The 27,919-nt window shown below is 33.1% G+C and overlaps 4 protein-coding genes across 5 annotated transcripts; 1 reads left to right on the top strand and 3 right to left on the bottom strand.

Annotated features, from left to right (window-relative positions):
- Positions 1–158: 158 nt before the first annotated feature.
- Positions 159–5,751, top strand: LOC123219316 (transcription factor GTE10-like). Of its 2 annotated transcripts, none has more exons than XM_044641205.1 (11): positions 159–460; positions 1,820–2,643; positions 2,812–2,875; positions 2,947–3,093; positions 3,176–3,240; positions 3,344–3,404; positions 3,495–3,578; positions 3,713–3,834; positions 3,991–4,057; positions 5,056–5,177; positions 5,279–5,751. In XM_044641205.1, exons 2-11 carry the CDS (start codon positions 1,828–1,830, stop codon positions 5,531–5,533), a joined length of 1,803 nt encoding a protein of 600 aa, XP_044497140.1. In that variant the 5' UTR covers positions 159–460; positions 1,820–1,827; the 3' UTR covers positions 5,534–5,751. The 2 variants fall into 2 exon arrangements, with proteins under 2 accessions (XP_044497140.1, XP_044497139.1); XM_044641204.1 differs by having other exon boundaries at positions 1,811–2,643.
- Positions 5,752–6,510: 759 nt separating this feature from the next.
- LOC123218140 (eukaryotic translation initiation factor 4E-1-like) lies at positions 6,511–8,950 on the bottom strand. The gene is made up of 5 exons (XM_044639381.1): positions 8,605–8,950; positions 7,317–7,482; positions 7,104–7,229; positions 6,900–6,965; positions 6,511–6,804 (listed from the first exon to the last, which is right to left on the bottom strand). The coding sequence occupies exons 1-5, from the start codon at positions 8,895–8,897 to the stop codon at positions 6,757–6,759; spliced, it is 699 nt and encodes a 232-aa protein (XP_044495316.1). The 5' UTR covers positions 8,898–8,950; the 3' UTR covers positions 6,511–6,756.
- Positions 8,951–11,461: 2,511 nt separating this feature from the next.
- On the bottom strand, positions 11,462–13,871 carry LOC123219527 (protein SRG1-like). The gene is made up of 4 exons (XM_044641520.1): positions 13,563–13,871; positions 13,110–13,351; positions 12,709–13,033; positions 11,462–11,971 (listed from the first exon to the last, which is right to left on the bottom strand). The coding sequence occupies exons 1-4, from the start codon at positions 13,836–13,838 to the stop codon at positions 11,714–11,716; spliced, it is 1,101 nt and encodes a 366-aa protein (XP_044497455.1). The 5' UTR covers positions 13,839–13,871; the 3' UTR covers positions 11,462–11,713.
- A 7,761-nt stretch (positions 13,872–21,632) lies between these two features.
- On the bottom strand, positions 21,633–23,402 carry LOC123219528 (protein SRG1-like). Its single transcript, XM_044641521.1, has 4 exons — positions 22,926–23,402; positions 22,571–22,818; positions 22,129–22,453; positions 21,633–22,041 (listed from the first exon to the last, which is right to left on the bottom strand). Exons 1-4 carry the CDS (start codon positions 23,163–23,165, stop codon positions 21,784–21,786), a joined length of 1,071 nt encoding a protein of 356 aa, XP_044497456.1. The 5' UTR covers positions 23,166–23,402; the 3' UTR covers positions 21,633–21,783.
- Positions 23,403–27,919: the final 4,517 nt, after the last annotated feature.

The raw sequence follows: 27,919 nt of genomic DNA, 5'->3' as shown, positions 1-27,919 counted from the left end.
CGCACGCGTTTGGATTATTAAAACTTTCTATTGAAATTACTGTAAATGGCCAAAAAATAAGGCACTATGTGACAAATAAGGGGGGTACAAATGTCATTTACAAATTACAATTTAAATTGGTGTATGGAATCTACAACGGTGTACTTGTAGAGATGTTGTGAGTAGCAGTAATTGAAGTCAATAAAACCGCGTGAAAAGTTGGCCGTCAACGCGAAACTAAAACCACGACAGAACGAAAACGCAAAACAAAATCAAAACCCTAGAAGAGAGCTGCTCTCACTTCACTCACTCTCTTTGCTTTCTTCTTCTCTCACTCGAAAACCCAAAACCTCATCTCTTTTTCTCTCGCTCTAACGCTGGGATTGATTCAATACTAGGGCTTGTCGTTTCTCAATACGAGTATTCGCCTTTCGATTCGATCGACTTGTTGTAGATATTCGTCGGCTCTGATTTGATTCGGGTAAGTTCTTTGAAGAATTTGGATTGTCTAATTTTGTGTTTTCATGCCCATTTGTTGCTATTTTTAAATAGCAGCCTGCTGATTTTTGTTGTTGCTGAGATTTGAATAGAAGAAATCGAAGTTACGAGTTCTGTTTTTTTTTTTTTAAATGAGTTTATGTTGTTTAATCTTTATACATGTTATGTTGAATCATCTGGGTCAGTGTTAATTTTTGAGAATTTTGTTAGTTCACGTGCTTGGATGTTAGTTTTGGAAATCTAGAACCCTAGTTTACTTTGCTCTTCTTTTTGATGTTTGGATTTATTTGTTAGCTATTAGTAAAAATTGAGTTCTAAGTTTTATAGTTCTTGGTATAATGAATGGTTGTGTCTTTTTTAAGGGCTCTGATCTGTTCTAAGTAATGAATTCTTAATTTTGACTGACTGCCGTAATTGTTGTTGTGAGAACTCATGTTATCTTTTTCCCACTTTACCTGTTTTTTCTGTCTGATTATGTGGAATTCAACTCTTGGGTTTTTGATTATGTGGAATTCAACTTCTGGGTTTTTGTTATTGTATGTTGGTTTAGTCTTTTTAGATGTTAATTTATCTGGTTCAAGGTTATTTTTTGAGAATTTGTTTGATTTTAGTATTGGAACCCTAAAACCTTACTTTCCCCCCCTCTTTTTGATGCTTAGATTGGTGTGTGTTATTGGTGAAATTCACATCTAAGAGTTGTTGTTCTTGGTAAATATATTATGGTTATGGGCTATTTTCTTTTCTTGGGGTTTTTATAGAGTCTAAGTAAAGCATTTTTAAGGTTACTTGACCACCCTGTGTTGCCTTTATCCTGATTTACCTGTTTTAATGTCTTATTTTGTTTGTTTTGATGTTTTCTTTTCATTCAATATGTGATGCTTGGATTGTTGGGTGTTCTGTGTTTTGGGGTAGGAATTGAGTACATTGGGTCTAGTATGCTTAATTGTGTTAATGGATGTTCCTCATGATATTAAGTTCATACTTTGTTACTGATTATGTTGGTGTGTACTCTTTTTTATTGGGGCTGGAATTCATATTAGATTTATAGTTTTCCTTTTTGTTGTTGTGAGGTTAGATTTAGTAAATCTAATTGGTTCTGCTTTGATTTTATCATTGGTTACTGTGCTGAACTGGATATCTACAGTATAATGTTGCTGCATTAATGAATTTTGTGGTGCCTATCTACTGCAATAATTTGTGACAGGATTCTCTGTTCAGTGATTCATGCATGTTCTTTTTCTTTTGTGAGGACACTGCTTTACCCAGTGTTGCTTGAGGAAATTGGTTGTTTTACTGTTTGGAATCAAACAAATATAAAAGCTCCTTCTGCTAGTTTTTGCAGTTTCAACCATGATTGCTACTGAAGCTGTAATAACTAAGAAGAAGTTGAAGATTAAGTTTGGAAACCAGAGAATTGAAGTTGTTCCTGGGACACAATCATGTGAATATGAGCATAAGGTAACAGTGGTTGAAAATTGGCATCACAAAGCCTCTGGGAATGAAATTAGGCAATTGGAGATGAGTAAATCACATCCTTCATCTGATTTGAAAAGGATGTTTGCTTCTGCTTCTTCAAAGGAGAGACCTCCAGTGCTAGCTGGTAACAAGCGCGAAGCCCTGGATATGATAGAGGGTCCAAAGGATAAAAGGCGAAAGATGGACCGTGGTATAACCCACCAGTGTTCTGTCATTTTGAAATCACTGATGGCCCATTCAGCTGGCTGGGTTTTCAATCAACCAGTGGATCCTGTGAAATTGAATATACCTGATTACTTCTCAATTATATCTAAGCCAATGGATTTGGGAACAATAAAAATGAAGCTGAATAAAAATATGTACTATGGAACTGAAGAGTTTGTGGCTGATGTCAGACTGACATTTTCTAATGCCATGCTTTATAATCCTCCAGAGAATAATGTTCATAAAATGGCAGAGGAATTGAATGATCTCTTTCTTATGAAATGGAAATCCTTGGAGGATAAATGGACACATGAAAGACCAAAAGCTGGACTGGGGAAAGTGGTAAGCGGAAAAATGATGGAAGTCAATGATACAAGAGATAATTGTCCCAAAACACCTCCCTTACATAACCCTTTGTTGTCAAAGAACTTGAAGACAGCAGAAGAAAGGGCTGTAAGGAATCCCACTTATACAACAGATACAAAAGTAAGTGATATACACTGTTAACATTGGACATCTACAATTTCTAAATAAAACTAATGCTCAGGCATATCTTTGATAATTGCATTTAGACTATGTAACCATTTAGTTATTTTATTTAAATAGAAGTATGTCTGTGTTTGCCTGTCTGAGTTTTTTATGTTTTGTTCTTAGGTAGAGCATCCCAGACCATCACAGAGCTGCTCAAACAAGACAGCAGGGAAACATTTACAGAAAGGTATGGAATGGCAGAGTAAAGTTTCTGCTTTATGGCTCTTTACTGGAGCTAATTTGCAATGTGTCTTATAGGCACTGATGGTGGTGGTAGACGTGCTTGTGGCATTGCTAATGCCAAGCCACCATTGAGCCCAGTTGCCTCAAAAAAATGTGGCAAATGCGACAACACTACTTGTCAATGCAACCTTCCTAGTGATTCAACTCATGCGTCCTTAAGTGGTTAGTTGATCCTTTCTTTTGTTTCTTTGTTTTAGGATATACTGCACTGAGTAGTTGACAGAATTATATTTCTTTGTCATAGATGTCACTTCAGAAAGATCGTTTGGTGGAGATCACCGTGCATGTAGTGCTGATGCTTCTAAATGGGTATGTATGATAGTTCTGTGCAATGTAATGAATTGAGTCAAGTGTTAACATAAAAGATATTTATTGTGTTTAATGTGCAATCAAAACATTGGATTTAATTTAGGATTGTCAAGCAAAAAGTACATCAACATCACTGACGAGCAAGTCAGATCCTGATTCTGATGGTGAGGATCTATTGTTATTTCATCAGTGTGATATTCTTGTGCTTATTACTTGTTCTGAGCATTGACATGCTGTTGGAAATTATGTGAAAGGGGCTGTAAGTGCATTGGATGATGGAAATTTATGTCCTAGTTCTCAGCTTACACCTCTGGCAACAGATTCTGCATCTGCAGAAGGTCAGTATGTACTACGTAGATTTCGTGATGCCTAGATTAGGAATTAATTTCGCCCTGTCAATGAACTACACTAGAGAAGAGGGGAATAAGCAATTATTTATACTTAATTTTTCTATTTTGCTTATCTGATGTAGATTGGACAACATCACTCCTAGGTGCACAAATGTCACCAAAGAAGGCTCTCCGTGCTGCTATGCTAAAGAGTCGTTTTGCAGACACAATTTTGAAAGCACAGCAGAGGACACTCCTTGATCATGTAAGACTAATTTAGTATTTCCGTTTTCTTTATTTAGAAAATAATTGGAGGCTAAGTTAGATGTAATTTTGGGTAATCTTTTATGTGCAAATTGCAAGCTTTTGTGGTGCTTTGGTGATCATTATCTCTAATACATGCTCTTATCTTGTCATAAAGGGTGACAAGGCTGACCCTGTGAAGATGCAGCAAGAGAAAGAAAGATTAGAAAGGAGGCAACGTGAAGGTGATTTAAGCAAACTTCATATTTGTTTATGTGCAGTACGTTATGCAGTGTAGTAGTTTTGGAATGGGTGAAGAACATTTTTTTGAAAAGGCTGAATTTACTATGGCTTTGCAGAAATTAAAGTTTTTGAGCGTGAAAATAAAGTCCTGTTCTTTTGGGTTGGTGATTTTTTATTTTTGAAAATATAGTTGTTTTATTCACTGAACCAAATAAAGCCAAAATTTGGCGTCTCTACAAATTTGAGACTTTTGTTCCATGGATAAAAAGGTTATTTATGGATTTCTTTTGAGTTTTTGTGCTTAAACAGAAAAAGATGGTAGAATTTGCAGTGGTCATTATATGGTCATATAAACATGTGTCTTTGACTCTTTGTTGAAATTGGAAAACAACAGTTGTATTAAAAAACAAATACATTAGTGAAAGTTGTCCTTGATGCTAGAAATTGTTGCAAACACAAATATGTGAACGAGTCTGTAATCAATTTGTTTCATTTGTCAGAATAACTGAGAGAGTAATGCTACTTAAAAAATGATAATTGAATTTCTTCTTGGATTGAATGCGTTGAATTGCTTGATGTGGAAGGAAATACTCCACTTAGTTCTTGAGTGCTTGATTTTAATGTCCGGTGCTAATTTTTGGACTCATTAGAAGTTAATATAGTTTTTGCTACACATGCTCCTCTTTAAGTTTGACACCTTGGTGGTCTGGGGTTTATTAGAACCCTAAACCATGTAAATTCTGTTCCAAACCAAGCATTAGTTTAATATGTTGTGGTATTGTGAAGCTCCATTTTCATTTTGAAAGTTTGTGAACCAAAGTTCAATTGGCTTAAAGTTATATCCCATGTTAAAGGCTTTGTGGCTGTGTAAGTCTAGTGCAAATTCTCATGTCATATCCTATGGGCTATGTGTATTTCTCCTTCCAGCTGAGATTCTTATGGTTGTTGGAACCAATATTTCTCTACTGTTAGTTGACCATCTGGTTTTCACATTGTACAGAGAAGGCTAGGATCGAAGCCCAAATCCAGGCTGCTGAGGCTGCCTCACGAATTAAAGCAGAAATTGAGTTGAAAAGGCAACGAGAGAAAGAAAGAGAAGCTGCCCGTATTGCCTTGCAAAAGGTAAACCTTTTATTATAATGTTTTTTGTATCTTCATTTTGTTCAACCTCTAAACATATAAATAGCTTACTTATAGAGGAGTAATTGATCATTTATATGCAGATGGAAAGAACTGTGGAGATAGAGCACAACCTGGAGATTCTGAAGGAACTTGAAGTGCTAACAGGGTTTTGCTTATCCCCACATCTCCGGGAGGGCAATAAAGGGTCAGCAATGTCGAAGAGAGCATTTAAGGGACCTGATAATGAGAACCCATTGGAGCGCATTGGTTTGGTTATGAAAAATGATTATTTGGGGGATGATGATGAGGAGATATTGAATCTGAATGGGGATGGGGAGGAAGGAGAGATTTTTTGATGAAATTAAAATTTTCCTTGATTTTCTATTTTCTTTCCAATTTTCCAGCTCTCATGTTAATACGGTTGGGTAGTGCGAGAGGGAAAAGGGGACATGATATTGTAAATGAATACATGCTTTTTTGTAGGGGAAGGGAAGGGAAGGAAATGGCTGGCAGCTTTGTAATTAGATACAAGTAATTAATTATACAGATCAAATATGTAACACAGGTTATTAAGCCCCGGCAAAGCCATCGCAAGTTTATACAAGTTCTTGTAACCATCCATTAATTCTGTAAAAAGTTGAAAGCATAGCTATAGCTTTTGGTTAGAGGTAATCATATTATGAAAGTAGGAACGTATTTATATATATATATATATATATATATATATTTTAGTGCATGCACCCACGAAAATCTTTTATTCCTGTGTTCTTTTTTAATTATAGATTCAATTTGAGTTGTTTCAATTTGAATTGGATAAGTGAGTCTGATATAAGGATGGATTTGAGTCAGTTTGGATTGAATCTAAAAATTTAATTATTTTTAAGTCTTGAGTTTCAGTTCTTGGAATTGGTTGGGTCTTGTTCAGCTGAGTCTACACTGAGTACAGTCTGCCTATAGCGGCAAATCTGATTTAATCATCCATTTTTACCATTCTGGACCTTAACCCTAAATGATATTCACTTTATGTGCATGCTTGTATCATGGATCAGTGTTAAAAAGAGGCACAGTTCCTCAAAACTTCAAGTTTGGAGTGGTTATTAAGTGGATAATCAACCGAGAGAGAATTTAAATTATAAGATTTTAGATGTTGGCCAGTGGATGATCAAATAGTCTCTGGTATCATGGTGACCAATTAATTCCTTCCAGAACACTTCTTCCCTTTGTGATAGATTCATAGTGATTCATGGGCATTCTGATCCCATTTCCCATTGCTTTGTCTAATCCCCACAGTAAACACGTTCTAAAAGGCTAATGAACAATAAAAATAAAAATGTGAGAGAGAAAAGAAGTATTAGTGCATTGCCAATTGCCATACTAAAATCTGCAGTTAATAAAAGGGTATCAAACTTCCAGTGTTATTGAGTCACTACTAATATTCTAACAACTAAACAGCATAAAGAAACAAAAGAAGAAGTATCAGGCTGGAAGTTTCTCCGGAATCCTAAAAAAGAATCAAGCCCCACTACCACTGCATCAAGAAAATGGATCATTCCTAGAGTATACTAGTAAACTCTACAGCTCAGGCTGTGTACCGATTCTTTGCCCTGTTATCATGCTTTGCATCCTCCTGATAAACCAAACAAACACCATTAGTAGCTGGTTATTTTAATCTACTAGGCTGAACAATTCAGGAGAACTAGAAATCAAATGACATATCCTTACATGAAAAACGAACCCTATGGTGTCATTATAATCAAGGAACTCCTTCCATTGTTTCCCAATGCTTAGCTGAAACATTAAGATTTTAAGTCAAAAAAGTGTGCAACTTGAGCTGTCAACATCTTAAGAAGCCATAAAACTAATGATTAACATATGGCATACGGATGTATATCTAATAAATTTAGTCATTCAGTTAGAAAGGGTCACCTGGGCTGCTTCATTTGCTGCATTCTTGGTCCAAAGACCAATTTTCTCCTGCCTACCTCTGACATTAACAACTACTCCACAAATTTCATCACCATGATCAAACTGCTCACCAATCAATGCAAGCAGCTAGAACCAGTACATGCAGAACATTAAGGCCATTTAGTCTTTGTATTACACAAAGCTATAGGAACTGATGCAGAGTGAGAAGCATACCGTATACAGCCAGCATTGATCAGATTTTCCCCTAGAAAAGATTAAAGTCCACTTCCCACCATTAGCACATACGGGGTCCTCCCATTTTGGTTCAATGTTATGCTTGAAACAATAAAAGTCTGCTCCCACAGCCAACTTACTTGGATGATGTATATTATTATAGAGGCTGGATGCAGAATAAAATATGAAGGATAAATAATCAGAAACATTTCGAGGGAAAACAAACTTAGAAAGACATTACTGGTAAGTGTGAGAACATATAATTTAGAAATAAAGCAGACCAAATTTGTTATTAACATTTATTGTAAGCAATAAAGGATCAGCTCATAGGCTATATCACCCTAGAAAGTGACATCTTAAACAAGTGCAGCCACTGTTTCGGCTTTCATGTACAAAAAGTGCTTCCTTTGGTTATCTCAAGCAATAAAGGCCAGCCTACTGTTCTCATTTTATTTGTTTATAGAAAGCTACAGAAATATGACATTGTTCATTAAAACATCAGCACTAAGCTATGCTTTCACTCAAATCACTTAAATATCACACAAAACAACTTGCATTTTGTTCTTATTTCATTTCAACTAGCCCAAAAATTTCAAGTCATTCAACTACCCTGACAAAAATAAGTTAAATCTTGCTGCACCCAAAAAATAATCACAGATTTTCAAGTATAGCGAGTACAACGGAAAGCTAAGTTTAGAAACAAAATTCAGACATTCAATTCAGGATGTTATGATTATCCAAGTTCTTCAAATGGTCCAACAGCCCTTAGATTCCATAAACAAAAAAGTGACACATCAAAAATCTTAAATATGCATGCAAAATTCTATAGATTCTGTCACTGTCTTCTAGGTAGCACCAATCTCATTGTCTACACTAACGGGTCAGAGACAAACAAATACAACATGAGTTCGCAGATAATTTAATCAATAACAACCAAGGAGGCTCCAATGATAATTTGGCATCTTTCATGACAAATCAAACGGCCACATTACAAAATATTAGTAATAAAATTTCAGCTTCACAAGAAAATAATCAGGCGACAAAAAATGAAAAAATAAAAAGCTAAATCCACAACCCTAATTACAATTTCCCTTTCCTTTCATCTTCTAACCAGATACAAACCCCAATCATCCAAACCAAACAATCAAGAAACAGAAATCACCAAAAAAGAACAAGACATTTCCACCTCAATTTTCTCATCAACCAAAAAAACCCAACATCCTATATCTTTTTCCAAATAAATCCACAAAATTATATAGAAAGAAAAGAAAAAAGATTAATTGTCAACCTCCAGAACTGTTCAACAGTGGAAAAAGTATAGATCGAGCGCATGGAGCTACCCCACGTGGCTTGCTTTGATTTGGCGGAAGGATTATCGAACCAAAAGGTCCAAGAGTGCTCGAGTGGGTGCGGCTGATGAATCACAGCCGTTGATTTCTTCGACGGTTCATTATCGCCGACGATCTCCCCCTCCTCCAACTCCTCGTCATCCTTAGGGTTAGGGTTAGGGTTTTTAATCGCAGCGCTTGATAGTTCTCCTGTGTTTGCTGAAGTTTTCGGGTTCTCGCTTTCAACCACCATCTTTTCTCGGCTTTTTTCGGATTCTGCTTCTGCCTTTTTCGGCTTCGGATTTTAACAGAAATTTGCGTGCTTTTACAGTGTGGGCCGCCAGGTTCGTTTCAGCGCGTTGGGCCTTGTAATTTGTTACGCACGCTTTGTCGTCTTGTCTATATACAAGGGACGATTTGTCATCTCATTATGAAAATGAGTTATTGACGAATCTGCCTTCTATTTTCAGGTCAGGTCGGCCAATCGTTGTGTGATTGAGTAAAGGCCACGGATGACAATTGTCGTTCTTTTTACAAGGAAATGAATGACATGTCGTCTAATTGAAAAGTTGTATACAACATTCTGTCAATCCAGAGGTTTTCCATAGAGATCCCTGAGATTTAGTAAGTAACAATATGACCCACGTATTTGAGATTGAAACACTTATACCCTCATAATTGGCAAACGCTTTTTGATAAGTTATCAGACACAATCTTTTCTTCTTCAGCAAAAGAAGCTAAATTCTTAAATTTTCCATATGATCAATTTATTAAATATGTTAAACATTAACAATTTGACATGATATTTGGGAAATAAAAAATTGGTTTTTTTTTTTTTGGGTTGAGTTTGTGTATTCTAATCAAGGGTGAATTTGATATGAGTTAATTTTGAGCTAGGGTTTATTCAAGATCAATTCAAAGATAAAACAATCAATTTAAGATCTAACTTAACTCATTCGATTGGTGAATAATACTGTTAGAAAAGAAGAATTATTGGAGAACGATAAAAGAAAAAGAATCATTAGAGAAAACAAATAATCGTTTGAGTCAAAAGAATCATTGATAAATAGAAAAACCACTGGAGAAGAAAAAAAGAATCATTATCAAAACGAGCTTCAGTGGGATGATGTTGGTGAGACATCGATCTCAAGCCAAATTGCAATTTATATTCACTTCGACTCAAATCACATCTATACCTAATTATACTATTATGATAACTACTTTTATATATAAGGATATAAAAGTTTCCTTATAATTTATAAAACCCGTGAATCTTCTTTTCTTTCCCTAACCTCAGGGTGTCCATTCAAAAACCTTATAGAAAATATATTTCCCCTCAAGAAAAAGAACTCTTATTTATTAATGATTTAATAGCAATTTCATTTTCATACTCTCCTAAAAATCTAGTTTTACCTTTCTTGATTTTTATATTATACCCCAAAAACAAGTGTTGAGAGTTTATTATAAAAAGCACATAGCCAACCTACTTAATTTTTTTTAAATATTTTTTGTGGTCGAATCTCTCACCAAATGCCGTAAATTCTCTGTGCTATGAAATATTATTTATTTTTGATATTTTGCTTAAATACTCTATTAACTTCCTTGGCAATATCTTTTATATTGTTGAGAAATTAATTTAGTGGTACAAGTATTAAATGATAAGTAATTCAAGTAATATAATAATTAAATTCAAGATTATTAATATAAATGCTTAAAGTATTAACCCCTTTAAGGTGCTTTAAGTTTGAAGTTAAATGATTCATTTTCGATTATACACTCCCGTAAATTAATTTGAATACACATATTATTGTTTTCTAATATATCATCTATTATAAATACACTAAGTCAATAATAAATAATTAATGAATTAATGAAGTAACTGAATTGATTCGTAACTCCTTTTCATCCATGATGGAAGGAATGTATAAAAACTTTTCAAGGGTGTTTGGTTTAGATAATGTTTTATTATCAAAATAGAGAGATTACCTTAAAGATGGATTATTGAGATGATTACTGGGTATAAATGATTACTACGTTTGGTAAAATTTGATAAAAATGAATGGTATAAATAATTAATATGTTTGATTAACGGTAATAAAATAATACTAGTAAATTATTTTACTTAAATACCCTTGAATATAATTATTTTTAAATATTTTTTATATTATTTGTTATATTAATTAAAAATAAATTTATTTTTGTCTTAAAAATTAATAAATAATAATATAATTATAATAAAATCAAGATTACTTTAATAATCTTTTAATACCTAAGATAAATGTGGTAATCAGATTATCACCTATATTACCTGTCACGTCAACATTGATAATAAAATATTACAGTAATATTTTATTACTAACAAACTAAACAAGGTAATGTAAATAGTAAAATATAGATTATTAAGATAATTTTTAAAACACTCTAACCAAGCGGCCCTTTCATGTACAAGGTCCTTGGATAATCTGTTTTGAAATTATAGATACTATCATACTGTGAAAAAAATCGAATTACCTAAAAAACTATATATTGAAAGGAAGATTTTGGTCATTTTCTATGGCAAATTCAGCCAGTAAGGCTAGAGGTTGGTTTTAATATTCCACAAATTTGTTTTAAATTACATTATATGCAATTTAATTAGTTTTTGTATATAGTTATAGATAATTTATATCTAAGAATATATTCATATTGAAGTGAGAAATTCGATACATACCTTCCTAGACTAATCTCTCTAGGGTTTACTAAAGTTACTACTCGGTGATTAATCTTTGTCAAGTAAGGTTACTTAGTAAAAAATCATGTATTCAACACATCTTAACATTTATCACAACAATATTTTATTTTTACTTAGTAATTTATTACAAACTGAAACATATTATACAAACTTTCAAAGCATAACGAAAGTCAATTTATTTTTCAGCACTGCTCTGTAGAGGCTGACCTGAATAATCAGGCAAATGCTTGGAACACACCGACATACACACACAATATTATAAATATATTACAACACAAGATCATTTATTTCCAAATAGCAGTATTACTCTTCTAGGTCTGTTATCGTGCTGCATGCCTTCATGCTTCACCATTTTTAATCTTGTAGTTGTCCAAGTATTCTTTTCCATAGAGCTTCCGGGAGAAGAAACCCTTGACGTAATCTTCCATTCCTATTGTCTTGAAAAATGGTGGGTTTTCAGGGTTTATCAGGCTGCTTGCTGGTCCAATCTCTGCTTCGAACCTTGGGTTGACGAAAAAAGCAACCGAAATCCTCTCTTTCTCCGAGTTTATGGATGCCCTGTGCTCAATGCTCTGATAGAGTCCGTTACTTATAATCTGTGAACATTTAACGTACAAAGTCATACACACTCAACATATATAAACATATAATTATTTAATCTCCATCTTAAACTATTTAGACTAAGAGAGAATCGATCCTGATCTTAAAATGTTATTTATATGTCAGTGCCATTAATCCAAAAGACCTAAACTATACATTTATCTATTAAAAATTGTTATTAAGGGGAAATTTTAGAAGCGGAAGACTAAAAGACTAATCATTCTAATATAGATAATTTTAATGATTTTACGAATTCAAATTTCATGATAGTGTTTTAGTTATTTCTATAATTCTATTTATGAAATTAGGATTACATAATTTTATTTAGGAGTAAAACTATGTGCATGACCCATATGCACAACTTCGTGTATAACCCATGTGCAAAACTTTGTGCATAAATAATGATATATTATAATGTGATTGAATAATTTTAAATTAGAAATAAAATGACATTAAATCATATTGTTTGTACACAAAGTTGTGTATATATATAAATTGCACATATAATTTTATGTTTTATTTAATTTATGCAAAATAAATGTTACATGTTGGAAGTTTAATGTACACACAAATATGCAAGAGACCTAATAATACTTTTGCATTTGAAGTTCCCAATTGATGCCTCTAAAATCTAAATTTTGATTATTAGGTTATAGTTTACCGTATAATAAGATGTTTGCAAAAGGTATAGATTTTGGTGATTGCAGTATTGAGAGGGAAAGCTTTGGCAAACCTCTAGAATATCTCCCAGGTTTATTACAAAAGCTTCAGGTATGATGCTGAGAGGCATCCACATGCCATCCTTTTTAATCTGAAGGCCGTCAACTCCATTAACTTGATGCAAAATAGTGATGCCAGTCCCATCAGAGTGAGGAACAACACCCATAACCACCTCTGGTTTTGAGCATGGAGGATAATAATTCAACCTCACCGATTGCATCCCATCCTCAAACAATTCTTCCATTTCTCTAATCTCAATCTTCAGATTCTTCGCTATCATCCCAAGAATTATTTTCGACAGATTCTGCAATTCCTGGAGGTAACACTCTAAAGTATTCCTGCATGTGCATGTAAATAAAAAAGTAAATATGGTAATTCCTTTTTTGCCCAGTTTACAATATAAAAATTGATCACCTTAAGGATGAAGGGAGCTCTGGAAAAAGATGTGGCTTTCTCCTGTGAACCGGGTTGGTTATAATAAACAACCTGTCACCCCAATCAAGCTTTCCATCGGATCGGGCCAGGGATCCATACCCTTCAAAGTCATCTCGCTTTATCTTGAATTTCAGTTTGTCTTCAACAGGAAGCTTATAAAATTCTTGGATCTCGAATTTCAGCTTCTCCAGGAGTGAAGAGCTGACTCCATGGTTCACCAACTACACCATAATAGCACAAACCAACAACAGTCAGGCCGTTTTTTATTCATATTTTATTTATCTTTTTCTAGTTTATTATCTTTTGTGCATAACATTCAAAGTCTATCGATTTGTATATTAAAATAACAGATAAATACAGGAAACTTTTTTACATGTACGCTTCCAAATAACAACTGGAAGAACCTTTATTGTTCCAGTAAAGTTTACAGACCTGAAAGATGCCCCATTCTTTGCACGTTAAGTCCAGCTTCTCAAGCTCTGTGTGTTCCATGGAAACCAAACGTTGCAAGTCAATGGTGGGGACTGCAGGGAGGTGATCATCGTTCCCGCTGAAGGGTTTTACAGGCTCTTGATCGGGGCGGAAGTAGTTGTGTGGCACAGTGATGTTGGGGTCTTTGATGAGCTCCTGAACGCTAACTAAGGTGAATTCAGAGATCTCAAGGCGTGGCTGAGATGATGCCATTTTTATCAATATTGCTTCAAGCATAAACTGCTGTACGTACCTCCATATGGCAGTATGGATATTTATACACAAAGAAAAAAAAGAAAAAAATTAAAAATTTTGAAATTTCATGAATTTAATTAACAGCTGGTTAACCACTAGAAGCAAGACATTGACGGCCACACACCGTTCTAAATAATCAGATTTATGACCCTGAACTTTTCTGCAGAAGACGAAGATACAATATACTTTTACTTCTTATTCAAGTGTAATGAACCAAAACATTAAAATATATATTTTTTATTTTTTAGAAAAATTTCAAGCTTTGCTAAATTAATAAGTTATGATTGATGCCTGTAATTTTTATTTGGGCAAATGAAGTTCATAGTAGGTGACTAAATTAATGAATAACTCTTTGGCGAGCAGCACATTGAGAATCACAAGTCCATCCTTTTAAATACTGATAATAATTATCAAAGGAACTAATGGCATATGCACTTAATTTTAAATATCTAATTTAGTATTTAGATATTATGTCATTATGTGAATGCATGTTGTATTTTTAATTCAAAATCATTCAATCACATGATGACATATCAAATAAATGCATAATTGAATACTTAAAATTATATACATATAATTTTATTATAATGAAAGCACGTGTTGTAAACTGAACTGGAGAATAGAATGACGTAGACATGAAAATACAATTTCGGTCAATTAACACATGGATATATATATATACACACACATACACATTAATGAATGGTGCATGTGATCGATCACTATATGATCTTTAATTGAATCTTTATTGACTCAAAATTTAATATATATAGTTTTATTGTGATGAAGACACGTGTAGTAAACTATACAGAAAAATTGAATGATATAAACATGGAAATAAAATTTCTTTCAATTAATATGTGGGGTCTGTGTGTGTGTATATATATATATATATATATATATATATATATATATATATATAGAGAGAGAGAGAGAGAGAGAGAGAGAGAGAGAGAGAGAGAGAGAGAGAGAGAGAGAAACACACACACACACACACACGTATATTAAGGCATGGTGCATGTGTTCTAGGGTTGCACAAGATATCAAATCATGGATGCTGACATTAGATTTTAGAGTGTCTTATTTAAGTTGATTTTTATCCATATGAAAAATATACAAGGGATATACCCAGGTAATGATCGAAGAACCGAAAACAAAGACTCAAACCTTTCCCTTATAATTGTAGTGCCAAATCAAGGGTGGGAGTCCGCCGTGAACAACAATCCAAACCAATGACGACAAAACTGGGGGTTTATTCATATTTTTAGTCAATAAACAAAAAGTTGCACTTCTTTTGGTGCGTAGCTTTTGAAAATTTTAACTTGTGGATTAAGTCAAATGTGATTATTTTTTTGAATGAAGCAGGTATCACCAATAGTCAAGATGAATTATACAGGTTAATTGACACTTACGGAATTTTCAATTTTCCAGTCTCACATAAATTCTTTGGTGGGTTCATACAGCTATTGGTTGCATACGGAATTTTCAATTTTCCAGTCTCACACAAATTCTTTGGTGGGTTCATACAGCTATTGGTTGCATGCTTATGCAGAACCAACCTCATATGAATTCTTTGCTGTGCGTGCTTTGAAAAGCTTCACCTTGGCTTGGCATATATCTATTTCATCACCTGCAGAATGTGATCAAGTTGTTGAGATTATTTAAAGGTTTTCCATGAGGCTTAATTATGTTGTTGCATCTTTCATGTTTTGTCTCCCTTGGTCATCATTTTGTTGGCTTGTCGAAATAGAAGCCAGTCCAATAGAAGCATAAATATGCTTCCCATTGTTTTCGCTTTTTGTTATGTGGATAAATTTTATCCTTCTTTCTTTAAAGAAAGTGTCGTACGATTAATGGAGGCTGATGTCGGTCCAAGATAGCAACCATGAGAGGCATAAAGACGCTAGCGCTTGCGCAATTGAGTCAGAACAAAATTATCTACATAATTAAGTATTTAAATAATATATTTAAATTAAAAATAAAATAATTATAAAAATCTAATTAAATATTTAAAATTATATATATATAATTTTAATTTTAATTTACAGTTCAAACTTCCTTTTCAAAACTTTACACCTTATTTCTCAATGAAGGGAGAGAATTTGATAAGGATTTATGTTTAAATTTATTAGAAAAGTCATCCATATGCATGGTTTTTTTTTAAATAGTAACGCTAGAACAACCAAATTTTAAATATCTAATTAAATATTTAAATAATATATTATAATATTAATTAATTTTTAATTAAAAATCTTTTAATTAAATAATAATATATCATTTGAATATTTAATTAAATATTTAAAACTTTATTATTTCCTAAAATTTATCCTGAGAAAGAGGTGATATGAATATGTGGCAATCTTTCGATCAGTGGTTAATTCAACTCATACCAAAATTTCCGCAGTCCAGATGTTGATTCTATGAGAAATACAAAAGAGAGAGAGAGGGAACTGTGACCAAAACCATTGCATTTGTATTAAATTAATTGGTCTTATCAATCACCACCAGCAAGCCAAAATATTAAATAATGGAATTATTTCCATTGTAATCTCTTGGAACAGGTCCAAGTTGCGTAAGAGATCAGCCCATCCAAATCTAAAACGTGCTTAAATGTGCTCTATTTTTTCTTAAAGTTGCACATGTTGGTTGACGAATTGATCGGTGATAAATAATATTCATAATTTACGCCCTCAACCCCCACCTATGTGATTTTGACAACTCAAAACTTCTATATATCCAATTTTAAATATCTAATAAAAAAATTATATTTAAATATTATTTTATTTTTAATTTAAAATTATACTAATATATTATAATTTTATTGTAAATTTAATATAATCAAACAAATTTGAATAAAAAGATACAATTAGTTAACTTTATTGTCAACTAAATAATTTTTTAACTCTTGAATTATCATAAATCAATGGTCATTGATCTATATAAAAATGTGTGTTACATTAATTTGACTTTTGATTAGATAAATAAAAATATACGTACCTAATTTAAACATATAAATGAGTATATATTTATATATGTCATTATATGATTAGATATTTTAAAATAAAAATAAAATAACATTTAATCATATAATAATATATATAAATATATACTTTTTTATATATTTAAAACAGGTAAACGTAACATCGTTCATTGTCATTATATTTCCCATTTAGTAAATTAACCAATTGTAGATCAAGCTAAAGGCAGCAAATGTTGAGCATTTCCTTCCACTTATGGTGATTTAATGCTTAATTAATCTACATCTCTCTAGACTATGGCAGCACAAATTCGGGGTAAAGTCGACCTGTCCCTTTCTTGTACTTATTATATTATAGTCCCTGTGTAAATAAAACAATATTATCATAATTAATCTTTCTAATTTCTTACTGAATTCTTTATAATTATATTCAAGTTGGCGGTAGCATTCATTTAATATATACAATGAACTTATTCTAAGGCTTTTACTCTTCCACCACTTTCTTTTGCATTAAGTTTCTACATTTAAATATATGCATTAGAATTTTATGTAATTTTGTAAAGCCGACTGCAATTGCAATGTCAACCATATGTTATTTCTCAAGAACTTGCTATTACTTGGTGCAATTTCAATTGTCCAACAGGTTGGTATAGTTATTATAAAATTTAAACCAAATTTATGGTGACTAAAATAGTACCTTGATGCCCCAAGAATACAAAGGAGAAATTTACAAGTTTTTGGTTAAGGCATTAGTGTTCGTTGATGAGAAACACAGGCTTTAATTTTATCAGAAATATACATAAAATTATATGAATGGTCAACAGGTGTGACATGTACAAATATAAATAAAAATATCTATATATTATCTCCTTAATATTTAGCTTGGCTGTGGTGTGCCTGCTCGTCAAGTCATGAGCAGGACTTGACTGGTAACCAATTAATTGTCTTACAAAGAAATCAATATTATCTCTTAATAAGACACGATTAGGGTTTACATCATTTTCCACTACAGCTTGCTTGGGAAGGCATGTATTTTATAATATTTATAATATTAATTTCCAATGCAAAACGTGCGTAAATTATGTTTTTTATTGCTTTATTGGGTTGATATTAAGTCTTGGAATTAAGTGCATACTTTATGAAAGTAGTTGTCTATGAATTGATGTTATTCAATTGAGAGGTATCTGAATTAAACCACGTTTCTAATTAAGTAATGTTGAGTGACATTATGTGTCACCTGGACTTGTTCAAAAGTCATTCATTGCATATTGAAATCGTCATCAATGATGAAAATTATAGTGAATGCTCAAATAATCAAAGTATTATAAATGGATGGTTTAGGATTTCGAATCTGTGAGATAATCCACCACCCATTGAGATCATTAATTAGAAAACCTGTACATTAAGAAACTTGGAAAAGTTTTATGACCAAAATCTTAATATATTGCTGATTATTTGTTGTAGTTAAAAAGGGTTTTGTTATTCGGTGCCAGTGATTGGAAACAATGGAGGAACCTTGGGATGGTACTGAATAAAGTGCGGTTTTTAAGGTTGGTTGGGTTTGTTTTTCGGAAACTTTTGATCACTTTTGTGTTATTAGGGTTTCCCATACAATTTGACAATGTAATAGTATGAATGTTAAAGAGTATCCTCCTATATTTCAGCATAATCTTTAATTTATAAAATAAGAGACAATGTTACAAACGTAATTACATAATTAAATAATTGAATATTAGAATGTGCAATGAATGTGACGAATTCCTTTTAAGAAAAGGGGATGATCGTGTGCTCCCAATTTAGTAGAAAGTGATCTTTAATCCCGCAATGACAAAGAATGAAAAAAAGAAAGTTTGAAAGATCATGGAAAACGACTGTAACTACTAAGGTTCTTCCTCTTGTTCTTTGGATAGAAGATATTTTACTTGTATTGTGTTATGAATTTACATGTAGATGATGTGATTCTTCATGTTATACTAGCCACATAGATATAAGGATTAATCTCCTATTTAGTGTCATTTAAGTGAGTTTGATTAAAAAAGAATCTAATCATACAACTATCCCAAAAGTTTTGAAGTGTTAGTAAAACTTTAAAAACTTTTTATTTTTCTATACAAATAAACAATATGTAAATGATCAAGATTTTTGCTTTGAAGTATGTTATAAAAACGAAATTCACTTTACATAAAATGTGACGTAAGTGGACGTCATATGCCGATCATAACAATTTAAATTGCCATGATGTTTTTTTAGGTATAACTTGTTCATCTCATCAGGTCGACGAGACACGTCTATGTCTTGACTTGCAAGGATGAGATTACTTCTTGCTCATTCCTAAATTGTCCATAAAAAAGCTTTGAACTAAAACATCAACTTCTTCAACTACCTAAATAGTTCAAGTCCTTCAAACTTCTAAAGTTTTTCTACAAACCCTAAGTCTTTGTCAAAACTTTCATATTTTCAAAACAAAACATTCACGCTCTCGACTTTTCCAATGACTTATTTTGTCTTCCCTCGAACAAGCATTATCTCTTAATGTCTTTAGTAAACTATTCCTAAGTTTTTCTGGCATTGTTTGTGATGCATTTTTCAGGTTTTGGTGTTTGTTCTGTTTATATGCTTTTTAAGTGAACTTTTATCTTTTTAAACTAATTATGGGCTATGTACCATGGAAACGAAAACGGAAATGATACATTCTAAAAATTATAGGAAACAAAAGTGGGAAAAAAGATATGATAAAAAAAATATAGGGATTTTGTTTATAAATGCCCAAATGTTATAAAAAACTATAAAACTTGTGTTTCTTTTAAAATATATATGTATTGCAACTTTGGCACCAAACAAATGCGCCCTGAAAACGTGCAACTTTTATGCTGTAACAGAAAATCTTTGAAGAGAAATTAAGTCAGTTCAAACTCATAGTTAAAACTCAGGTAAACTCATAATTCAGATATTAAATGATGCACAAATAATACTTTTTTTTAATCGATAATCTGTTTGTATTGATTAGATGAGTAAATTCGAGTTACAGTAACCAAACAGACAATTTACAAGAATTTATAAGACTAAACATACTCTTTTGGCAAGATTAGAAGGTAATCGCTGGTAAACATTTTCGAATAAATCATAAAGCAAAGCATATTATTCTTATTGACAGATAGCATTAGATCAAGAAGTTCTAAAACACAGAACCTGGAGTAGACCTTCAAAATATGTGATAATTAAAGAGCAACAAGCAAAGCTCACAAGAATATTCTAAACCAATATACAAAAAGGCCAACATCAAGCAAGATAAAGCCATCAATTTATCCAGCGAAAAGAGTGAATAAATCTCTGTACGTCTAGTGCATGTATCAGGCTTCCAATTGATAACAGGAAGAACAGATATATTCGTCTAGCCCAAAGATTTTTATAACCGTAATGATACTCATGCTAAAGAGATAAGTCTGCAAAACAAAAAAAAATAAAAATGTGACAAGTGGAAATTGATTGCCAAAAAGAGAGAGAAGATAAGTTTTAACATGTCAAAAAAAAGAGGAGACCAATGTGAGAGTTAGGGTTCAAAAGGGCTGTCTGAAGTGAAAGTGAAATCGATTTTCACTAAAAATTATAAAGAAATGCATTTTTCCGAAATAGCCCGAAATGTTTGATACCAGTTTAGAGGTGTTTCAGTTTCAGAAATGTTTTAAAAATGCAAGTGTGTTTCTGTTTTTTGTATAATTCCATTTAAGTTTGGTTTGAATCACTATTCCAATAACATCTCAAACCAGTTCATGCAAATTCAAACTTGACCTTGACCGGGGTTGAAACATTAAGTAGACACGACTTGAGGGATGCTGGTGAGCTCAAACTTGCAAATATCTCAACATCCTCCCTCAAAACATGTTTACTTAGTTTCATACATCAAATTTAGGCAAGTAACTAATTATTTGCTAAGAAATACATGGAGTTCTTGGCGCTGTGGTGGTATTCAGAATTTAGACAACTTCTTGTCATATAAGCCAAAAACCAGGCAAGACAAATCTGAATTGACATTATTAATTAACTTCATCATACAAGCTGACCAACTTTCTGGTGTTTATTTGTCGTTTCGAAAAATACTTAGAAGATATTTCACATGCATCACATTAACATATTTTAATTACTTCTCTTGATGAGTTGTTGCAATTCTCATCACGACAACAAATGTCTTGCTATCTGATTCCTCTTTCTGTTTCCGTGCTAAATAATCCATAACTAGTTTAAAGAGATGAAAGTTCACTAAAAAAACATACAAACAGAACAAACACCAAAATCCAAAAAATGCATTATAATTACAAGCCACGCCAGAAAACACCGGTAAATTCCAGTGGATAGGACCTGCAGCATCTCAACACAAAATGACATTTAGTTATGCCCGGCCTTATCTATCGGAGTGATGATCTTGGAAGTGTTTTGAGATGGGTATTACCTCTAAATGTCTGTAATGTTGATGATAAAAGCATCTGGTAGGGGTTTAACATGATCCCACATTCCATCTTTCCTGATTTGAAGGCCTTCCATCTCATTCAACTGAAGGAGGAAGCCATCAGAGTGAGAATTGAGGCCAGTGACAATCTCTGGTTGTGGACATGGAGGACAATAGTGCACTCTTATTCTCTGCATCCCTCCTTCAAACAATTCTGTCATATCATTAGCTTCCATCCTCGGGGCTTTTGCCATTTGGTTCAGGATTTTCATGGCAAGATCTCTTAGTTCAGCTGAGTAAGCATCCAAAGTGTCTCCACATTATAAAAATATATGAGCAATCTCAGTCATTAAGATAGTTTCTTAAAATTCTAGGTTTTATTTTTCAATTCTGAAACTGAAACAAGTTTGAATTACTCAATTACAATGACATGCAGTAGCATCAAACAGACGCCATGTCAATTATTGACAAACTTGCTACACAAACCAGACCTTTGAATTTCCACTTTACTCATTCTCATTTTTAACCTTCAAGGCATCAAGGTATGATTTTCCTTGCAGTTGGCGGGAGAAGAATCCTTTGTAGTAGTCTGCAACGCTCATTGTCTTATACAACGCCGGAGTCTCTGGTGTAATAAGGCTGGGCGCCGGACCAATATTGCCATCTAATTTGGCGCTGTAAAATGTGGCAATTGAGAGCCTTTCTTTCATGGAGTTTACAGTTGCTCGATGCTCGATACTCTGGTAAATTCCATTGGTTACAATCTGTACAATCACAAACACAAATTAAGTAATATCCAGTTATGGCCTTCACTTCTCGTGTCAGTATATAGTGGAGGGAATGATCATTACCTCTAAAATGTTTCCAATGTTGATGATAAAAGCACCTGGCAGGGGTTTAACAGGAACCCACATTCCGTTTTTCTTGATTTGAAGGCCATTCACCTCATTGATCTGGAGCAGGACGGTAAGGCCGCCGCCATCCGAATGAGGATTGATGCCAATAGCAAGCTCTGGTTGTGGACATGGAGGATAGTAGTTCACTCTGATATTTTGCCTCCCTTCTTCAAACAGTTCTTTCACATATTCAGATTCCATTCCCAGAGCTTTTGCCATTTGGTTCAGGATTTTCATGGCAAGATCTCTTAGTTCCACTGAGTAAGCTTCCAAGGTTTCCCTACATTTATATAAAGACTAATCATTAAAATTAAAAGGACTAAATCCATAGAGTACCCAAAGTGATTTATTTGTAGGCATGGTTTTATTCATAAATGAATTGACTGAAAGTGAGAACCTGAAAGGCAGAGGGAGCTTGGAAAATAAGTGTGGCTTCCTCAAATGAATTGGAAGGGCGGTCACTAAGAACAAGTCTGCCCAGTCAAGCTTCTGCTCCTCAGACACAACAAACGCCTGCCCAAATCCTTCCACATCTCCTTCTTTTTGCCAGTACTTCTTCTTCTCTTCCATGGGCAGATTAAAAAGTTCCTGAGCTTCTATCTTCATTTTCTCCACCAATGAACTGCTCACTCCATGGTTTATCAACTGCAAAACATTTCCACTCTTAGCACAAAAATTTACATGACAACTGACAAATGATATATAATAGATATACTAATCAATTTTGATTTTTTTCTTCTTTTTCCTAATACCTGAAAGAAACCCCATTCTTTGCAAGCATGATGAAGCTTGTCTAATTCTGAATTTGTTAAGTCTCCAGAAAGCAACTTTTGCAAGTCGATTACAGGCACTTGTGGCGGGAAAGTAGCATCGGCTATGACAGGAGAATCTAGATCAGTACGGACATATCTTGGTGGAACTGTGGTGAGCACCTCCTTGGCTAGCTCCTGAACGCAAGGCACAGGGAGAGAGCTCCACACATTTTTCTCCATAGATGATTGCAGTCGTAACGAGACTTCAAGGCTTTGTTCTTTTTTTCGTACAAAGCAGAAAACTTTGTGCTTTTTACCTCCGGCTGATGGCTGCTGTATATCTGCACCAGGGAATGGAGCCAGGCCGAACCCAGTATTGTTAGAGGCGAGTTCAAACTCAAGTTTAAATGCGATGAATTGGAGAATTGCAGACTTGAGTTTGAGATAAAAATGGTAAAGTTTTATTGAGTAAATTAAATACCCAAATCCTTCCAAATTTAATTTGATAACTTGATAATAACCGAACAAACTCAAGCTTAGCTTAGCGACAAATAAATTGGTCCACCCATTTGCATGCATAGTATTATTAATTGAAGGCTAAAACACTATTTTCACCCAAGCTACAGTGATTGCCCAATTCTCACCCACCAACTTTCAAAAACTCAAACACCCACCTATATTTTGAAAAACTAACACCTATCCTCTAAAATTAAGTTAAGATTAAGAGTAATATTGTTATTTAATAATAATATTTAATATTTATATCATTTCACCCCTTAATTGGAATCACTATTGACCCCCTTAAGTACCTGACAGGTTTGAAAAGTCTAAAATGCAACCCATTAGCGATCGTCTTTCTTCACTGTAACATTTAAAAAATTTCCACCGCTGGATTCATAAACTCACAACTCACAAATTAACACATGACAACCAAAAACCTAGAGTAGGATTAGACTCGAATCGAGTCTGTTCAAACTTAAATTTGAGTTTGATTCGAATAAACCCAAAACGAGTCAGTTCTATATGAGCTCGATTAAGTTCGAGTTACTCTTCAAATTTTTTAATTTAAAATTTTTATACAAAATGATATCGTTTTGATCAATATGTATTAAAATGATATCGTTTTAATTAGGGTTGGATTCGAGATGAGCCGAGCTCGGCTCGCATCCAGCTCGGACTTGACTCGGCTTATTTATGGCCCGCTCGAGTTCGGCTCGAGCTGGACTCGGCTCTAGTTCGGCTCATTTTCGGCTCAACTCATTTATGGCTCGGTTCGACTCATTTTTCATATCAAAACGATATCGTTTTGTTTATATATGGATCAAAACGATGTCGTTTTGTATAAAAAATTTTAAAAAAAATCCTACCGAACCGAGCTCAAGCTCAAACTGACTCGGTTCGAGTCCAACCGTAGTTTTAATAACGAAAAATGAGTCGAATTAAATTCATACTAAGTTTAAATTTGATTTTTACGAGTTTAATGAGCTCAAACTTGAATTTAAACTCAATTATATATAAATCAAATTAAATTTAAACTTAACTCGATTTGAGTCTAATTTTAATATGGAGTATCAAACCAATACAATCAGGGCTGAATAAACCCAATTAGAGGACCTCATCAACTTGATTTGGCCGCAAATTTCGTGGCACTTGCAACTAGGCAGTTGTTTGCAGTGTTTAACTGAGGAAGGGTCAAAGAGCGTCAACTAATCTTTTTGATTTTATAAATTTTTTAATTTAAAATATATAAAATATCAATATAATTATTTAAATTTGTATATTAATCCTTTTAAATGTTATTATTTCGTTATTGACATTTTTTATATTTTATATTTATTTAACCTTTTCTTATTTTTGAGTTTATCTTTAGTGGTTTGGTTACCCATTGCGTCAAATTTATGATATCGACACCAACCGTTTGTAGTAAATGACAAGGAAATGTGGTGGGCCAAGGTGTTTTCTAAAATTTTCCTCCTTTTATTTTGCTGATTTCTGTTGATCTTTGGAATATAATATTTTATTATGTTAATATGATCAATACAGATGTGACTCATGCCGCCCTTTGGTGAAAGAGGTGTAAAATTGTTATCTTTTAATGACAGCTTGAGGAGTGGTGCGACACTTGGGACATTGGAAGGGAATGGTGAATCCTCCAACAGTACAAAAGGATAAGGGTTATAGATATGAAATTTACGAGAGCATACAATATGGGGATAATACTTCACATCAACAGTATAATTTGCATAATTGATAAACAGTCATGTTAACGGCAAAAACTATAACAACAGTCGATTATGAAATTTTTTTTATCGTTAAAACTTTTTAATGATAAAAAATAAATTTTTAATAACTATTATTTTATTATTAAAATCATAAATATTTTTGATTTTAACAAAAATATAAATAATTGACTACTAAAATTATTTAAAAAAAATATTTATAACGATGAGATATAATCTCTCATTATTATTTTTTTTTGCTAAAATTAGTATTTTTTGTAATACATAAAACTAATCGAGGTCTCATGAAATTCATATAAGTTTGATATAATTAGTGAGAGATGAAAATGGAAGAACAAGGGCAAGCCACGTAAGGAAAAACAATGTATCGAGTGATATCGCGTAGTTCATATGGGAGCAAGACTATGCCATTAAGATTTGACAAAAGAGAGCAAAGGGAAACCGACATAGACCTATGTTTATAAATGCTTAACAACCAAGATAAAGTGGAGAAGAATGCCATGTCATGGGAGGACTGGATTCAAAAAGCATCAATAGAATTTGCTAATAAGCTTCCAGAAATATTCCTCACCCAAATATGTGATTACTCATGGCCATCATTTATATGAATATGACTGTATTCACTCCAAGCATTGTAATATTTTGGGAGCCTAAATGATAGAAGAGGGTTTTATATATCTTTTTTCTTCTGTGTGTGTAATTTTAGGCCTAGTTAGAATTAACCACACGTTTCACTGTGTTTACAGTTGCTCAATATATGTTCCAACTGGTTACTATGTGCAAAATCACATCTGAATGTATGCCGACAATAATGAAATGGAGTCTTTGATGAGAATTTATTGTATCCTCCAGAATGTCGCCAATGTTGATGGCGAAAGCAAATAAAAGAGGTTTAACAAGAACCCACATCCCATGTTGTGATTTGAAGGCTTTCGATCTCGTTGAGCTTGATGAGGAGGATGACGCTGACAGCAGTAGAAGAGGATCGAAGCCCATGACAACGAACTCAAGAAATTATGAAGGATCTAAAAGAAAGAGTGCGATGTTGGGAATGAATATGACTTTACGAATGGTTGTGGTTGGCTCTGAATAAGCATAAACACACACGAGAACTTTAAAAAAAAATGAACTATGGAAGAAAGAGATAGAGAGAATATTATTGAAGATATGGAAATAATGCAATTATTTTTTTCTTAAACATTGTTCATAATCTTCTCTGCAATTATTTCTTTTCTTAAACATTGTTCATAATCTAAAGCTCAATGAGATTGAAGCCTTCAAATCAGAAAGATGGGATGTGGGCTCTTGTTAAACCTCTTTTATTTGCTTTCACCATCGACGTTGGCGACATTTTGGAGGATATAATAAATTCTCATCAAAGACTCCAGTGCTATTTTGGCGGCACTTGATTGTAAAATTACACAAAGAAGAAAAAGATGGATATAAAACTCTCTTCCATTATTAAGTGCTTCCAAAATAATACAATACTTAGAATGAATATAACATCTAACACTAGCTAACTTGAGTTTACAATAAGATTTAACGTTCAAATTCATATAAGTGAAGGCCATCAATAAGCTATTTGGGTGAGGAAATTTTCATAGATCTTGACGTATTCTTTGGATGCTCTTTAAATTCAATCCTCCCATGGCTTGACATTCCTCTCCACTTTGTCTTGGCTTTTGAGCATTTAGACATAGGCCTATATATGTCATGGCTTTCTCTTTACTCTCTTTGTTGATCTTATCGTATAGTCTTGCCCCTACTTTATGATATTATTCTTCCTTGTGTAGCTCACTTTTGTTCCCACAGATTTATCTACCGCTAATTATATTGAACTTAGATGAATTTATAAGATCTCAATTTAACTACTGTAAAAATGATGTATGAATCTTCATCTATTATGCAAATTACTCTATTGATACAAAACATTATCACCTCATTATATTGTTTCATAACTTTCATGTTTAATATAAAATAACACCAATCCATTTGTATGGAGGGGGATTCTCCACTCCCTTTCAATGTTTGAGTGTAGTACTACTCCATGACCTAAGCCATTGAAATTAATGACTTTCAAATGTACTATATTTGACCTGCTTGAGACCTAAACGTTTGACATGAAGGTATTAGTCTCATCCGCATTGAACATAACTTTAGCTTTCTTGTTATTCACATGTGCACCAAGGACCCCTCTATGTGCTTGTTAAGTTGCATTCCTCTTCCCGCTATAATCCATGGCTAGTTTCAACAAGTGAGGGCACAATTGGAGATGAAGAGAAAATAAGCACCACTTCTATTACTTTCTTGTAAATTCGCCAATCCATCTTCATCTGTCCCAAACCCACGTTTATCTCCATAGGATGAGGTTGATGCTTTGCCAACTACATTTTATTCAATTTCAATGTGTTATTACCATAAATATTATTATACTCCAAAGATCAACAAAATCCACAAAATAAAGGGAAGAAAATTACAAAACACATTTCCTTGTCATTTGCTGGAAGCAGTTAGGTGTTGAAATCTTAACTTTAGTCGCATGGATCATCAAACAGCTAATGACAGACTCAGAAATTGAATTTAGAAGATTGAAGGTTAAATAAATATAAAATGTAGAAATGATCAATAACAAAATAATAAAATTTAAAAAAGTTAAAATAAAATTTTAAGGATTATATTGACATTTTACATATTTTAATCTAAAAATTTAATGAAATCAAGAAGGGCCGGTTTGACTTTCCTTTACTTCTCTCG

This window comes from Mangifera indica, chromosome 6, assembly GCF_011075055.1.
Source record: "Mangifera indica cultivar Alphonso chromosome 6, CATAS_Mindica_2.1, whole genome shotgun sequence".
Lineage (NCBI taxonomy): Eukaryota > Viridiplantae > Streptophyta > Magnoliopsida > Sapindales > Anacardiaceae > Mangifera > Mangifera indica.
Note: the sequence above shows the minus strand (reverse complement) of the source record. Positions and strands in the feature narration are given on the sequence as shown.